This window comes from Schistocerca gregaria, chromosome 1 (assembly GCF_023897955.1).
Source record: "Schistocerca gregaria isolate iqSchGreg1 chromosome 1, iqSchGreg1.2, whole genome shotgun sequence".
NCBI lineage: Eukaryota > Metazoa > Arthropoda > Insecta > Orthoptera > Acrididae > Schistocerca > Schistocerca gregaria.
The window spans coordinates 14,231,153-14,246,689 of record NC_064920.1 but is presented as its reverse complement, the minus strand read 5'-3'; the positions used below and the strand labels follow the sequence as shown (position 1 = coordinate 14,246,689).

General features: G+C 41.1%; 1 protein-coding gene and 1 long non-coding RNA gene across 6 annotated transcripts in view; one reads left to right on the top strand and one right to left on the bottom strand.

Moving 5' to 3' along the window:
* The window catches only part of LOC126326285 (cilia- and flagella-associated protein 58-like), a 369,658-nt gene that overhangs the window by 153,453 nt on the left and 200,668 nt on the right, over positions 1 to 15,537 (bottom strand). For all 3 annotated transcript variants that reach the window (XM_049995640.1, XM_049995632.1, XM_049995677.1), the window contains exons 11-12: positions 3,322 to 3,430; positions 96 to 274 (exon numbers count right to left, since the gene is read on the bottom strand). In XM_049995640.1, the coding sequence (XP_049851597.1) occupies positions 96 to 274; positions 3,322 to 3,430 (288 nt within the window). The remainder of the gene's footprint in view (positions 1 to 95; positions 275 to 3,321; positions 3,431 to 15,537) is intronic.
* LOC126326982 (uncharacterized) overlaps positions 1 to 15,537 on the top strand; it is a 124,540-nt gene that overhangs the window by 10,630 nt on the left and 98,373 nt on the right. For 2 of the 3 annotated variants that reach the window (XR_007561021.1, XR_007560922.1), the window contains exon 2: positions 117 to 284. This is a non-coding gene — a long non-coding RNA (uncharacterized LOC126326982). The remainder of the gene's footprint in view (positions 1 to 116; positions 285 to 15,537) is intronic. The other variant, XR_007560970.1, reaches the window with a different exon arrangement.

Below are 15,537 nucleotides of genomic sequence, written 5' to 3'. Positions count from 1 at the left end.
CGAGAGAACACATCGTACTGTGGCTTATGCCAAACAGGTGTAAATGTAGGAGTAGATATAGGCTAATGATATTGTTCGGTCATATGTGTCCGTACCTTGTCCATGTCCTTCTGCAGGCGGCGGCGCTCCATCTCACCCTCATGGATGGTCTGCTGCAGGCGGCGCACCTCCTGGTTCAGAGCCACCACCTCCTGCCGACTCGCTGACAGAGTCTCCCGTGTCTGCTGTAGCTCTGCCCTAAGTGCCTCCCGTTCCTTCTGGACTTTCAGCAATGCTACAAAAAGGTTTGCATTATACTTAACAAAAATAATTCGTAAGTTGTGCTGTATAATTCCAACAATGTTGAAAGGAGTGTCTCAGAATCACAATGGAAGTACCACAGTGTTTGATTTTGGGCCCACTACTTTTCTTTCCACCTTTCACTGAATAAACATCAGGCACAGTTGGTACTTTTTATAGAAGAAACAAGCATAGTATTAATTGTGTTACAGTGAAGGAAACAGAACAAGTGCTTTACTATGTTTCTCAAATGACCGGTTTTCTGAAAATCAAATATATGTTAATTTTGGGGTGGCAGGGGGTATATTCAGTTCTGTACAACAAATGGAGAGAGAGAGACCAAAAATTGATATAACACATGTACTGGAGTCTGTAGATTTTGGCTGTACATATTGACAAAGACAATGGATGAAACATATTACTGAACTGTCTGAAAAATTAGGTTCAGCTGCTTTTGCTTTGCAAGTAATCCCCAGATTTTGTCCACCAGCTCAATTGAGTGCAATGTGTTTGTCTACTGTGCAGCGGGCCTGGTTCAAGATTTCCTCCACTTGTAGACTCGGTGTTGTGTTGTCCTCATCATCACTGATCGAAAGCCCAAAAGTTAGCAAGGAGAATAGTATATCTTATTTGTCAACAATAATTTTGTAGGTGCTTATTCAAGGAGATAGGCACTTTAACCACTCCCTCACAATATGTAAGGAAACTTGTCATAAATAACCCACCACAATTGAAGAAAAATGATGAGGGCAACAGCTACAACATCAAGAAAACACTTGACCTTTATGATTCATTGTTAAAGCTGTCAGTGGAATAACAGGAGTTTAACATGCAGCCACATAAGCTTTGAAAATTTGCAAAGTAACATAAAATGACTGGCTAATAGTACATCTAAATTGAAATATAGCCTAAAGTCATATCTTCTGGGTAAATTTTTATATTCCACAGGCTTGTTTTACAAATTTATCCCAAAGCTAGCCAGCTTTCAGTCTTGTTTATGTGGCTGTGGATGACTCCACATCTCTACTATTCAACGAGTTGTTACCTTCTAAATTATTTATATTCTGCCAGAACTTTCTAACACCTTCTTCTTAAGGTGTTATATCTCCTTGGAGGTCAGCCATCATAGTGACTAATCTTGTTTCTGATTGTGTCAATCTAACCAGCTGAAGAAGTGCATCCAAACCACACTCTCACATTCTGTAGCCAAAATGTTCATCTTCTCACTACTGATCTGTTTCCTACAACTGTTCTTTCCAGTATCAGTCTTAGAATATTGTATTTCTCTCCTTTCATGATATATCCAAAATATTCAAGTTTTCTGGTTTTGATTGGGCTTTCCATTGCCTTCTCATTACTGATTTACTTTAGAATGTTTTCACGGGTAAGTCTTTGTGTCCAGGGCATTTTTAACACTCATTACAACATTCACATCTCTAATGCTTCAATCTTCTTCAGTGATGCCTTCCAATAAAGAATAAGGGACTCGTTTGGAATTTTAGTTGCAAGTTTAAATTTTTGTCGGTAACAAACATCTCAGCCTTAAATAGGCTGGTCTAACTTCTTCAGCTCTGCTACCGCTTTCCAGGACCTGATCAAGTTTATTATTGATCATAGTACTGAGATGGTTACATTTTGATATCCTTTCAGTGGGTTTGGTATTCATAGTAATACCAGATTAGATCTTTGTAGTTTTGCTAATAATCATGATTTGGTTTTGCTAAAATTCATTATGAGACCTAAATTGTTGTTGACCTTAATAGCTTCTTAAACAATAACTGTAGCTGTGTTCTGGCTGTCTTCAGCATAGCATGTATTAATAATAGCTTTTAAATTGACTTTTATATCTATTTAAAAACAAAGATGATGTAAATTATCAAATGAAAGTGTTGGTATGTTGATAGATGCACAAACAAACAAACACAAACACACACACAAAATTCAAGCTTTCACAACCAATGGTTGCTTCTTCAGGAAAGAGGGAAGGAGAGGGAAAGATGAAAGGATGTGGGGTTTAAGGGAGAGGGTAAGGAGTTATTCCAATCCCTGGAGCGGAAAGACTTACCTTAGGGGGAAAAAAAGACAGGTATACACTCGTGCGCGCGCGCGCCCACACACACACACACACACACACACACACACATCCATCTGCACATATACAGACACAAGCAGATATCCACCCTAAAGTAAGTCTTTCCACTCCAGGGATTGGAATAACTCCTTACCATCTCCCTTAAAACCCACATCCTTTCACCTTTCCCTCTCCTTTCCTCTTTCCTGATGAAGCAACCATGGGTTGCAAAAGCTTGAATTTTGTGTGTGTGTTTGTGTTTGTTTGTGTGTTTATCAATATACCAACGTTTTCATTTGGTAAGTTACATCATCTTTGTTTTTAGATATATTTTTCCCACGTGGAATATTTCCCTCTATTATATTCATATCTTTTATATCTATTTCTATATTTGATATACCTTCCCTGAAGATTGCTTCCTAATAAGTGTTAAATAGGGGTGGGGAAAGTACACAACCTTATCTTATTCCTTACATTATCTTAATGTCTTCTGATAATTCTCTGTAACAGCTGATAACATCTGTTGCAAGTATACGTTTTCAATTATCTGAATATTCTGCAGTTTCACTTTCTTTCAATAGGCTCATCAATTTGTCAAGTCACTCTTTGTCAAAAGCCTATCCATAGTCAATGAACTACAGTACTTTATCCTGATTCATAGCTAAGCATTATTGCATAAAAATATTCACTGGAAATAAGGTTTCTCTGGTACCCATACTACTGTAGAACTCAAACTGATTTTCACTCATATTTTCATAACCATAAAGGCTAATATGTTCATTGTTGCTAAATTTAAGTTAGAGCGTTACCTAGTAATTTAATCTTTAAATGGCTAGCATGTAGGCATGCTCACAAACAAATCATGTATAGACGGTCCGTAACTGTCTTTTTGATAAAGTGCTGTGTATATGATTTACGAAAAATGTAACTAACTATCTAACTTACTTTTGAACACAATGGCCACGAGATACCTGACTGTTCCTTTCGCAATTGAGCTTCTGCAGATGACACACATTCCTTAAGCTGTTCCACCTCACGTGTCATTACCTCCAGCTTCTGCTTGAGTTCACTGATTTCATCCTGCAATACAAGAATATAACGTAATATCTAATCTTTCACCCTTTCACAGGTGCATTTTTTTGTAGCAACTCAGCAAAGATAATTTTTTGCTATCCTATTAGAACTGTGATCAGTTGACTATATTTATTTTTTGATAATTTTATTTTTCACTTAAGGATAAAAAAAATGGTGGTACGTATATTACCACAGCTCTATTGTGAAGTATTAAAACTATAGTGGTAAATGGATTTCCCACTTCCCTTTTGCGAGTTGTTATGTGTTACCATTACACATACAAAAATAATGAACAGTGTTTTCTCTTTTTATTTTATGTTTCTTCTACTTTATTTAAAATTTATTTGTTACTGATATTAAGGTTTACTGACCACAATACTGGAATCGTTATCAAGCAATAAAGGTATGAGCTGTTACAGGTCACAATAACGTATATTTCAGAAGTGAAGCAATGTGTTTCAACAACAGCTGATCCCAAAACAAACAGAAACTGATTGCTGTAGTGGTTTTCATACACTTGGTGGAGTGTACTACCACAAGATATCAGGCATACACAGAGAAAGTAAGACGGATGCCCAAAGGCTTTGAGATACCCCTAAGTTGGTGGAAAGTATGCTTCCCAAGGGCCACAAATGACATTAATTTTGTGATAAGTATACTTCCCAAGCTCATTCCAGAAACTACTTCAGTGATAATCATACTTCCCAAGAACCATAAAAACACCATTGTTTGGTGGGATATATACTTTCCACAGTCCTGAAGGCTATATTTCACAACAAACAGAAACTGCAGCTGGTGCAGCAGACTGCCACTAGATGTCAGGAGTGTACAAAAGTGTGACCACATATTCCCTTAAAGAAATACATTTAGTGGGAACCTTATCGCCCCTTTTGTGGGCTGTGGGCAATAACAGGCAACAGCGATGATACAATCACTTGCAAAGGTATAAGTGTCCTTAACACTACATATAAATTATACTGAAGAATACTGAATGTGATAAAAATTATCTGCAAAACAAACGAGCAATCGGTTTTAGAAATGAACACTCATATATTGATGTTTTGGCTGTTAATCAACTAATACAAAATTCCAGAGAATTCAGCCTAACTACTCGTCTGGCATTTATAGATTTCAAAAACCAGAGAACTCTGCATGACTTCAATTCAGTAAATGGAAAAGTCTTATGAGAGATTCTCCAAGGAAATTGAAATCCAAAACGCACTACAGACATTTCTGAAAAATAAACACATGCACACAGCTGTATTGCCAGTTTTATTACACAACCAGTTTGTCATAAATAGATCATCTTCAAATGTTTTGTGACATAGTAATCAGATGCATGACAACCTATAACCACTATGAGGCATCATGTCACAAACAAATGTGTCGATTAAACTCTAAACCTATATGTGCGCCAGATTTAGAGTTGAACTCAAATGATGGATAAAGTGCTATGCAACATAGCAAGTACACAGTGAGTCACAGCCTCAATTGCCAGAGACAGTGGCTTTTGTGTGTGTGTGTGTGAGTGTGTGTGTGTGTGTGTGTGCGCGCGCACGCACTTTCTACTTTGGAAGAAGGCCTTTTGGCTGAAAGCTCAAAGGTATAGCGGCGTTTTTGTTGTGTCTGTTTGCAACTCAGTGTCTCCTCTATATAGATATAGAGTTGAACTGACATGTTTTTTTTCATTTTGTACCAGTTTTGAAGATATATAATGGCATGGTGTTGTATACCTCTCGTGAACATATTGCATTGTGTGGCATATTGGTCTTGGTATTCAACGAATAATATCACTCAATCACATTACTTTCATTGTAAGAATATATTACATGAAGAGAACATTACTCACATAGTGGTACAAGTTGCTGTATGAACATAAATGTCACATTTGGTCCTAAATCACATCTATGTCCTCTTCCAGTTAGTCGGTTATGTTTGTATTACATGCACGTTCTAGGTTCTTATAAAATGCATGACAAACTGAAGGGATATATGGCAACAGTGCCATTAAATCATTATATTTCTGCAGCAAAACAGGTCTTGTGACATCTGACAGTTGGTTAAAATCTGCTGGAAATGTAAGTCCATATCTGCGTAATCTAACGAAGGCGTACTGTTTTTTGTCACATCAGAAGATGTTTTGAAGTACAGAATTCCCATGTTTTCATGTTTCACTTGTAATTGCACACTCTTTGATACTAAAATGGCCATTTCTCCACATCCATTTTCCCCTGAATAAGGGGAGACCTTTCAGAGTCTTTTGTGGCATACAGTGAATTGAAACTTTTGAAATCTTGAAGTTCCATATTATGAACAATGTATTTGCTGGAAGTGTGTATTACCAATTTTTGTCAGTCTCAAGGTGTTAAAATCCTTATATTATTCAATTTCTTCCATTTCCTCTCTATTAACACATGAACACTGTCAGCTTCCATATGGGTATGGCCTTTTAGTAGAAACTTCTGAGTTATGGTCTTAATTTGTGGATACTTATGCTATAACCAGAAAAAAACACATTATAATATTCACATTCTAATTTTGTCCACAGCAGTTGTCTGTCTAAAGTGTGATTTCTTCCATGCCACTGTCAGTTATGACACTATCAGCCCACTTCAAAATTGCTGATGTAATTTCGTTTCCGCCTTGCCCTCCTTTTGACTCATCCCACATTACACAGTTAACTGAGGCATCTGATGCATCATACAAGCTAAAATTTAAGGCACAAAGTTTCCTTTTATAGACACTAATACTATTTTATATAAGTGGGGATGGCAAACACTTCTTAATGTCTCTGGTTAACACTTTGTGTGTTTGTGTTCCTCTTGTCTTGTTAGTGTCATTACTTTTTAGAAGATACCTGTTTTTTGATTCATTCAGATGAGCAGTATGCTCAGCTCCAACAGATTCTGTTTCTTCTGGAGTCAGATTACTTTTCATCTCTGCCTGAAACATATCACATGTACCAGAAACATATCACATATATCACAGGTGTCTTTTTCAGGTGGATTGAATGACAAATTGAACAGTTTATTAAAGATGTCTGCGTAAAGCCATTTTTTACCCCTTATCTCAGAGTCAATATTCTTTTGAATACAGTAATTTATGTATAGGTCATACATTTTTTGTATGTTCAGCTCTGGTCCTAAATATTTCCTGTCACACTGATCCCTACTGTAGTGACTTTCATAATGTGGAAAAGAAGAACTATGTCTTTTAATACATTCAACAGTTTCATCAGGTGTTTTTCTTCTTGGAGTATGCCTACCCCTTTGATCTTTTCTTACTATACCACCTGCCTCCATGTTTTTTAAAATGTTTACTACAGCTGTATTTGAGTGTACATGTGTTAAAAAACATAATCTTGCACACCTTAGCTCGTCCACAATTTGCAGTAAAATAAGAGTGTTTTCTTTACACTTATTCAAGGTTAAGTTTCTTTTTCTTGAACTAATTGTACTATATACACTCCTGGAAATGGAAAAAAGAACACATTGACACCGGTGTGTCAGACCCACCATACTTGCTCCGGACACTGCGAGAGGGCTGTACAAGCAATGATCACACGCATGGCACAGCGGACACACCAGGAACCGTGGTGTTGGCCGTCGAATGGCGCTAGCTGCGCAGCATTTGTGCACCGCCGCCGTCAGTGTCAGCCAGTTTGCCGTGGCATACAGAGCTCCATCGCAGTCTTTAACACTGGTAGCATGCCGCGACAGCGTGGACGTGAACCGTATGTGCAGTTGACGGACTTTGAGCGAGGGCGTATAGTGGGCATGCGGGAGGCCGGGTGGACGTACCGCCGAATTGCTCAACACATGGGGCGTGAGGTCTCCACAGTACATCGATGTTGTCGCCAGTGGTCGGCGGAAGGTGCACGTGCCCGTCGACCTGGGAACGGACCGCAGCGACGCACGGATGCACGCCAAGACCGTAGGATCCAACGCAGTGCCGTAGGGGACCGCACCGCCACTTCCCAGCAAATTAGGGACACTGTTGCTCCTGGGGTATCGGCGAGGACCATTCGCAACCGTCTCCATGAAGCTGGGCTACGGTCCCGCATGCCGTTAGGCCATCTTCCGCTCACGCCCCAACATCGTGCAGCCCGCCTCCAGTGGTGTCGCGACAGGCGTGAATGGAGGGACGAATGGAGACGTGTCATCTTTAGCGATGAGAGTCGCTCCTGCCTTGGTGCCAATGATGGTCGTATGCATGTTTGGCGCCGTGCAGGTGAGCGCCACAATCAGGACTGCATACGACCGATGCACACAGGGCCAACACCCGGCATCATGGTGTGGGGAGCGATCTTCTACACTGGCCGTACACCTCTGGTGATCGTCGAGGGGACACTGAATAGTGCAAGGTACATCAAAACCGTCATCGAACCCATCGTTCTACCAATCCTAGACCAGCAAGGGAACTTGCTGTTCCAACAGGACAATGCACGTCCGCATGTATCCCGTGCCACCCAACGTGCTCTAGAAGGTGTAAGTCAACTACCCTGGCCAGCGAGATCTCCGGATCTGTCCCCCATTGAGCATGTTTATGACTGGATGAAGCGTCGTCTCACGCGGTCTGCACGTCCAGCACGAACGCTGGTCCAACTGAGGCGCCAGGTGGAAATGGCATGGCAAGCCGTTCCACAGGACTACATCCAGCATCTCTACGATCGTCTCCATGGGAGAATAGCAGCCTGCATTGCTGCGAAAGGTGGATATACATTGTACTAGTGCCGACATTGTGCATGCTCTGTTGCCAGTGTCTATGTGCCTGTGGTTCTGTCAGTGTGATCATGTGATGTATCTGACCCCAGGAATGTGTCAATAAAGTTTCCCCTTCCTGGGACAATGATTTCACGGTGTTCTTATTTCAATTTCCAGGAGTGTAGTTCAACACACGGGCCAACAAATTGCCTTTTCATATCTTTCAGTTTCAAGCAGTTTTTCTGAGCATTTCATCCTACACACTTTAGCAGGTACAGTTTTTTACTGGCATATTCCTTCCACCAGCTACTTTGTGTTTATGGGCGTTACATTTCCACTGCTGTGGAATATTAGTTTTATTGTTTACTTTCATTCCCTCACATTCATTCGTTTCTTAAACTGCACAACTTTTTACAGCACTTTCACTATCACTGCTTAAGTATAAATCTTCCTCTAGTACATTCAGTATTTATTGTTCATTTGTGATAGTTTGAACGTTACTGTTGCTTTTTAACCTATCCTTTGATTGATTCCGTGTACTGTTATTGTCATCCAAATCAGAACTTGTCCTACTCGAAGGTTCATAGGTTTTGTCACAATCAGTGGCATGCTGCTTGTTGTTACTTGAATGCTCCCTTACATCTTCTTCGCTGCCAATAGTATGACAGTTAGTTGGATTGCTATTTGATTCTGAAACAAAACAGACCACATAATGGTTCCTATTCTGGTGAAATACAAATGCCTCATAACTTATGTTATGTTTACAACCACATTATTCATTAATAACTGTAGAAAACATTATTGCTTACCTACTGACGTGGACAAGAAGCGAATAGAAACTTTCAAAATGCAGTGCTACAGAAGAATGCTGAAGATTATATGGGTAGATCACATAATTAATGAGGAGGTATTGAATAGAATTAGGGAGATGAGGAGTTCGTGGCACAGCTTGACAAGAAGATTAGATTAGATTAGATTAGATTAATACGAGGGTCGGTCAAAAAGTAATGCCTCCCATTTTTTTCTACTTAAAAAAATTAAGTTAAGTGAACAATTTGAATTTGGCGCCATTCCTCAAACCTTCTGCAATCCACTGCAGTAGTAACTTTCTGTGTCAACAGGTGGCAGCACAGCAGAAGTTTGTAAGATGGCCGACATCGATGTTCGTTTGAGACAGCGTTGTGTGATTGAATTCTTGAATGCAGAAGGTGAAACGCCTATACGCATTCATGAAAGACTGAAGAAGGTGTATGGTGTTGTGACAGTGGATGTCAGCACTATTAGACGATGGGTTCATCGTTGTAAGGAAGCTGGAGGGCAAACACCGTTGACTGACGAAAAGCGGAGCGGCAGGCCGGTGAGTGCAGTGACTCCACACAACATTCAGCAAGTTGATGACATCATTCGTGGTGACCGTCGGGTGACTGCAGATGAAGTGTGTCGCATTATTTCTCTTAGTAAAGGCAGTGTGATCACGATTATTAAACAATTGGGGTACTCAAAAGTTTGTGCACGGTGGGTTCCAAGAATGTTAACCGATCAGAATAAAGAGGCAAGGAAAACAATAGCCTCCCAACACTTGCAGCGCTTCCGTTTGGAGGGAAATGAGTTTCTGAAAAAAATTGTGACCGGGGACGAAACATGGGTGCGTTTTTTTGAACCCGAATCAAAGAGGCAGTCAATGGAGTGGCGTCACATAAGGTCGCCGAGGAAGAAAAAATTCAAAACTGTGCGATCGGCAGGGAAAGTTATGGCAACAGTTTTCTGGGACACAGAGGGTGTGATTCTGGTTGATTTTTTGCAGCAGGGATGCACAATAAATTCTGTTCAATACGTCACAACCCTCAAAAAACTTAAAGCACGTCTTCAGCGAGTTCGCCCAACAAAATCAATGGCAGATGTTCTTCTTTTGCATGAGAATGCAAGACCACACACCAGTCGTCACACCTCTGACAAGATTGTCAAAATTGGATGGGAAGTTTTGCCTCATCCCCCATACAGCCCTGACCTGGCACCATCAGACTTCCATCTGTTCGGGCCACTAAAAGAAGCTCATTGTGGGATTCATTTTGAAGATGAGGAGGCCGTCAAAACATCCGTGCGTCAATGGCTTAGGAAGCAGAGCTGTGATTTTTACCGTGCTGGGATACATGCCCTTGTTCAAAGATGGACCAAAACTGTAGAGATGGGCGGAGATTACATTGAAAAATGACAAAATGATCCTCAATGTTGTGGTTTTCAACCTATGTAATTGCATTTAAATTTCCTGACAATTAAACATAGAAAAAAAAATAGGAGGCATTACTTTCTGACTGACCCTCTTACTTGTACCATAGATCATGAATATGATACTTCGTAATGATGTGGAACGTGTCAGGTTAATAAAAGATGTCTGTACAAGATATTACATTACACAAAATATTGCATGACACTAATGTTTAAGTTTTTTCCCCCCTTAATTTATATCTAAAAATTCATCCAATGAGTAGAAGGAGTTGGCATCTAGAAATTCTTTTAATTTATTTTTAAATGTTAGTTGGCCATCTGTCAGGGGTTTCATGCTGTTTGATAGGTGACAAAAGACTTTTGTGGCAGCATAATTTACCCCTTTCTGTGCCAAAGTCAGATTTAACCTGCATAGTGAAGATCATCCTTTCTCCTGGTGTTATAGCTATGCACACTGTTATTACTTTTGAACTGGGTTGGATTAATAACAACAAATTTCATAAGTCAATATATATACTGTGAGGTTACTGTGAGTATCCCTAGATCCTTAAATAGATGTCTGCAGGATGACCGTGGTTGGGCTCCAGCAATTATTCTGATTACACATTTTTGGGCAATGAATACTTTTCTACTCAACGATGAATTGCCTCAGAATATGATGCCATACGAAAGCAGTGAATGAAAGCAGGCATAGTAAGCTAATTTACTGAGATTCTTATCACCAAAATTTGCAATAACGCTAATAGCATACATAGCTGAACTCAGAAGTTTCATCAGACCAACAATGTGTTGCTTCCAGTTTAAACTCTCATCAATGGACACATTTAAAAACTTTGAAAATTCTATCTTAGCTACAGACTTCTGTTCCTCAAAGTCTATATTTATTACTGGAGTTGTGCCATTTACTGTACAGAACTGTATATACTGTGTTTTATCAAAATTTAAAGAGAGTCAATTTGTTGAGAACCACTTAATAATTTTGTGAAAAACATCATTTACAATTACGTCACTTAATTCTTGGTTTTTGGATGTTATTACTATACTTGTATCATCAGCAAAAAGAACTAACTTTGCATTTTCATCAGTGTGGAATGGTAAATCATTAATGTATATCAAGAACAGTAAAGGACCTAAGACCGAACCTTGTGGGACCCTGTACTTGATAGCCCCCAGCTTGAGGAATCAGCTGTTGTTTAAACATTACATGAACCACTTATTTCAACTTTCTGCATTCTTCATCTACATCTACATCCATACTCCAGAAGCCACCTGACGGTGTGTGGCGGTGGGTACCCTGAGTACCTCTATCGGTTCTCCCATCTATTCCAGTTTCGTATTGTACGTGGAAAGAAGGATTGTCGGTATGCTTCTGTGTGGGCTCTAATCTCTCTGATTTTATCCTCATTGTCTCTTCGCGAGATATATGTAGGAGGGAGCAATATACTGCTTGTCTCTTCAGTGAAGGTATGTTCTCGAAACTTTAAAAAAAGCCCGTACCGAGCTACTGAGCGTCTCTCCTGTAGAGTCTTCCACTGGAGTTTATCTATCATCTCCATAACGCTTTTGCCATTACTAAATGATCCTGTAACAAAGCGCGTTGCTCTCTGTTGGATCTTCTCTATCTCTTCTATCAACCCTATCTGGTGCGGATCCCACACTGCTGAGCAGTATTCGAGCAGTGGGCGAACAAGTGTACTGTAACCTACTTCCTTTGTTGTCGGATTGCATTTCCTTAGGATTCTTCCAATGAATCTCAGTCTGGCATCTGCTTTACCGATGATCAACTTTATATGATCATTCCATTTTAAATCACTCCTAATGCGTACTCCCAGGTAATTTATGGAATAAACTGCTTCCATTTGCTGACCTGCTATTTTGTAGCAAAATGATAAGGGACCTATCTTTCTATGTATTTGCATCACATTACACTTGTCTACATTGAGATTCAGTTGCCATTCCGTGCACCATGCGTCAATTTGCTGCAGATCCTCCTGCATTTCAGTACAATTTTCCATTGTTGCAACCTCTCGATACACCACAGCATCATCTGCAAAAACCCTCAGTGAACTTCCGATGTCATCCACCAGGTCATTTATGTATATTGTGAATAGCAATGGTCCTATGACACTCCCCTGCGGCACACCTGAAATCACTCTTACTTCGGAAGACTTCTCTCCATTGAGAATGACATGCTGCGTTCTGTTATCTAGGAAGTCCTCAATCCAGTCACACAATTGATCTGATAGTCCGTATGCTCTTACTTTGTTCATTAAACGACTGTGGGGAACTGTGTCAAACGCCTTGCGGAAGTCAAGAAACACGGCATCTACCTGTGAACCCGTGTTCGAGGACAAATAGTGCGAGCTGGGTTTCACACGACCGTCTTTTTCGAAACCCATGCTGATTCCTACAGAGTAGATTTCTAGTCTCCAGAAAAGACATTATACTTGAACATAATACGTGTTCCAAAATTCTACAAGTGATTGACGTTAGAAATATAGGTCTACAATTCTGCACATCTGTTCGACGTCCCTTCTTGAAAACGGGGATGACCTGTGCCCTTTTCCAATCCTTTGGAACGCTTTGCTCTTCTAGAGACCTACGGTACACCGCTGCAAGAAGGGGGGCAAGTTCCTTCGCGTACTCTGTGTAAAATCTAACTGGTATCCCATCAGGACCAGCGGCCTTTCCTCTTTTGAGCGATTTTAGTTGTTTCTCTATCCCTCTGTCGTCTATTTCAATATCTACCATTTTGTCATTTGTGCGACAACCTAGAGAAGGAAGCACAGTGCAGTCTTCCTCTGTGAAACAGCTTTGGAAGAAGACATTTAGTATTTCCGCCTTTAGTCTGTCATCATCTGTTTCAGTACCATTTTGGTCACATTGTGTCTGGACATTTTGTTTTGATCCACCTACCACTTTGACATAGGACCAAAATTTCTTAGGATTTTCTGCCAAGTCAGTACATAGACCTTTACTTTAGAATTCATTGAAAGCCTCTTGTATAGCCCTCCTCACACTACATTTTGCTTCGTGTAATTTTTGTTTGTCTGCAAGGCTTTGGTTATGTTTATGTTTGCTGTGAAGTTCCCTTTGCTTCCGCAGCAGTTTTCTAACTCGGTTGTTGTACCACGGTGGCTCTTTCCCATCTCTTACGATCTTGCTTGGCACATACTCATCTAACGCATATTGTACGATGGTTTCGATCTTTGTGCACTGATCCTCAACACTATCTGTACTTGAGACAAAACTTTTGTGTTGAGCCGTCAGGTACTCTGTAATCTGCTTTTTGTCACTTTTGCTAAACAGAAAAATCTTCCTACCTTTTTTAATATTTCTATTTACAGCTGAAATCATCGATGCAGTAACCGCTTTATGATCGCTGATTTCCTGTTCTGCATTAACTGATTCAAATAGTTCGGGTCTGTTTGTCACCATAAGGTCTAATATGTTATCGCCACGAGTCGGTTCTCTGTTTAACTGCTGAAGGTAGTTTTCAGATAAAGCACTTAAAAATATTTCACTGGATTCTTTGTCCCTGCCACCCGTTATGAACGTTTGAGTCTCCCAGTCTATATCCAGCAAATTAAAATCTCCACCCAGAACTATAAAATGGTGGAGAAATCTACTCGAAATATTTTCCAAATTATTCTTCAGGTGCTGAGCCACAACAGCTGCTGAGCCCGGTTCACTGTTCAGCCTGTCTCTGCGGTATACATTCCAATCTGAGTTTAGGATTTCATTACTGTTTACATGTGGTTTCAGCCAACTTTCTGTCCCTAGTACTATATGGGCGTTGTGACCGTTTATTAATGAGAGCAGTTCTGGGACCTTTCTATAGACGCTCCTGCAGTTTACTATTAGCACATTAATATAGTTATTCCCTGTTGCATTTTGCCTACTCTTGCCTTGCCGCATCTCAGGAGGCATCTTGTCGGGCCTAGGGAGGGAATTCTCTAACCTAAAAAAACCCCATGTGCACTCCACACGTACTCCGCTACCCTCGTAGCCACTTCCGGCATGTAGTGCACGCCTGACCTATTCAGGGGGACACCCTACATTTCTCCACCCGATAGCGGAGGTCGAGAAATTTGCACCCCAGCTCTCCGCAGAATCGTCTGAGCCTTTGGTTTAAGCCTTCCACTTGGCCCCAAACCAGAAGACCACGATCGGTTCTGGGAACGATACTACAAATAGTTAGCTCTGATTCCACCCCGCGAGTGAGGCTTTCAGCCTTCACCAACTCTGCCAACCGCCTGTACGAACTGAGAATGACCTCTGAACCCAGACGGCAGGAATCATTGGTGCCGACATGAGCAACAATTTGCAGTTGGGTGCACCCAGTGCTCTCTATCGCCGCCGGTAGGGTCTCCTCCACATCTCGGATGAGACCCCCCGGCAAGCAGACAGAGTGAACACTGGCCTTCTTCCCCGACCTTTCCGCTATTTCCCTAAGGGGCTCCATCACCCGCCTAACGTTGGAGCTCCCAATAACTAATAAACCCCTCCCCCCGTGTGCCTGCTCGGACCTTGCTGAAGGAGCAGCCACATGTCCACTCACAGGCAGAGCAGGCGATGCCACACGTCCAGCCTCCACATTTACCCTCCGCCTCGTGCGCCGCGAACGCCGCTGAACCCGCCACTCCCCTTGGGGAGAGGGTGGCCCGACCACGCCCGGTACCCGCGAAGATGTCTCGACAGCAGGGACAATGGGTGAAGCATGTAACACCTGGGGTGTACCTTGCGATGCACCACTACTGCTACACTCCAAGGCAGCAGCCTGAAGACGGCTGACCGCGGTCATCAACACGCTCAGCTGTTCGCGAAGTGTGGCCAGCTCCTCCTGCATCTGGTACACAGCAGTCACACATCCTATCCATCCTAAGGAATCAATTTACTGAAGAGACTTAATCAACTTTTAACTAGACTGCTAATTCACTAAAGGCGGCTGATTATTGACTAAACTGTGATTGCTAACCACTTCTTGTAGAAAACAATGAAAATAGCACTACCTGTCTCTGGACTGTATTCAAAACAAACATAGCACTACTGGCACTATGGTTGACTAAAGGGACTCTCTCTTCCAGTTAAGTATGAATTAAACCAATTGTGCACTGCCCCACTCAAACAGTAATGATTTAGCTCATCTAAAAGAATTCTATGGTTTACACAATCAAAGGCCTT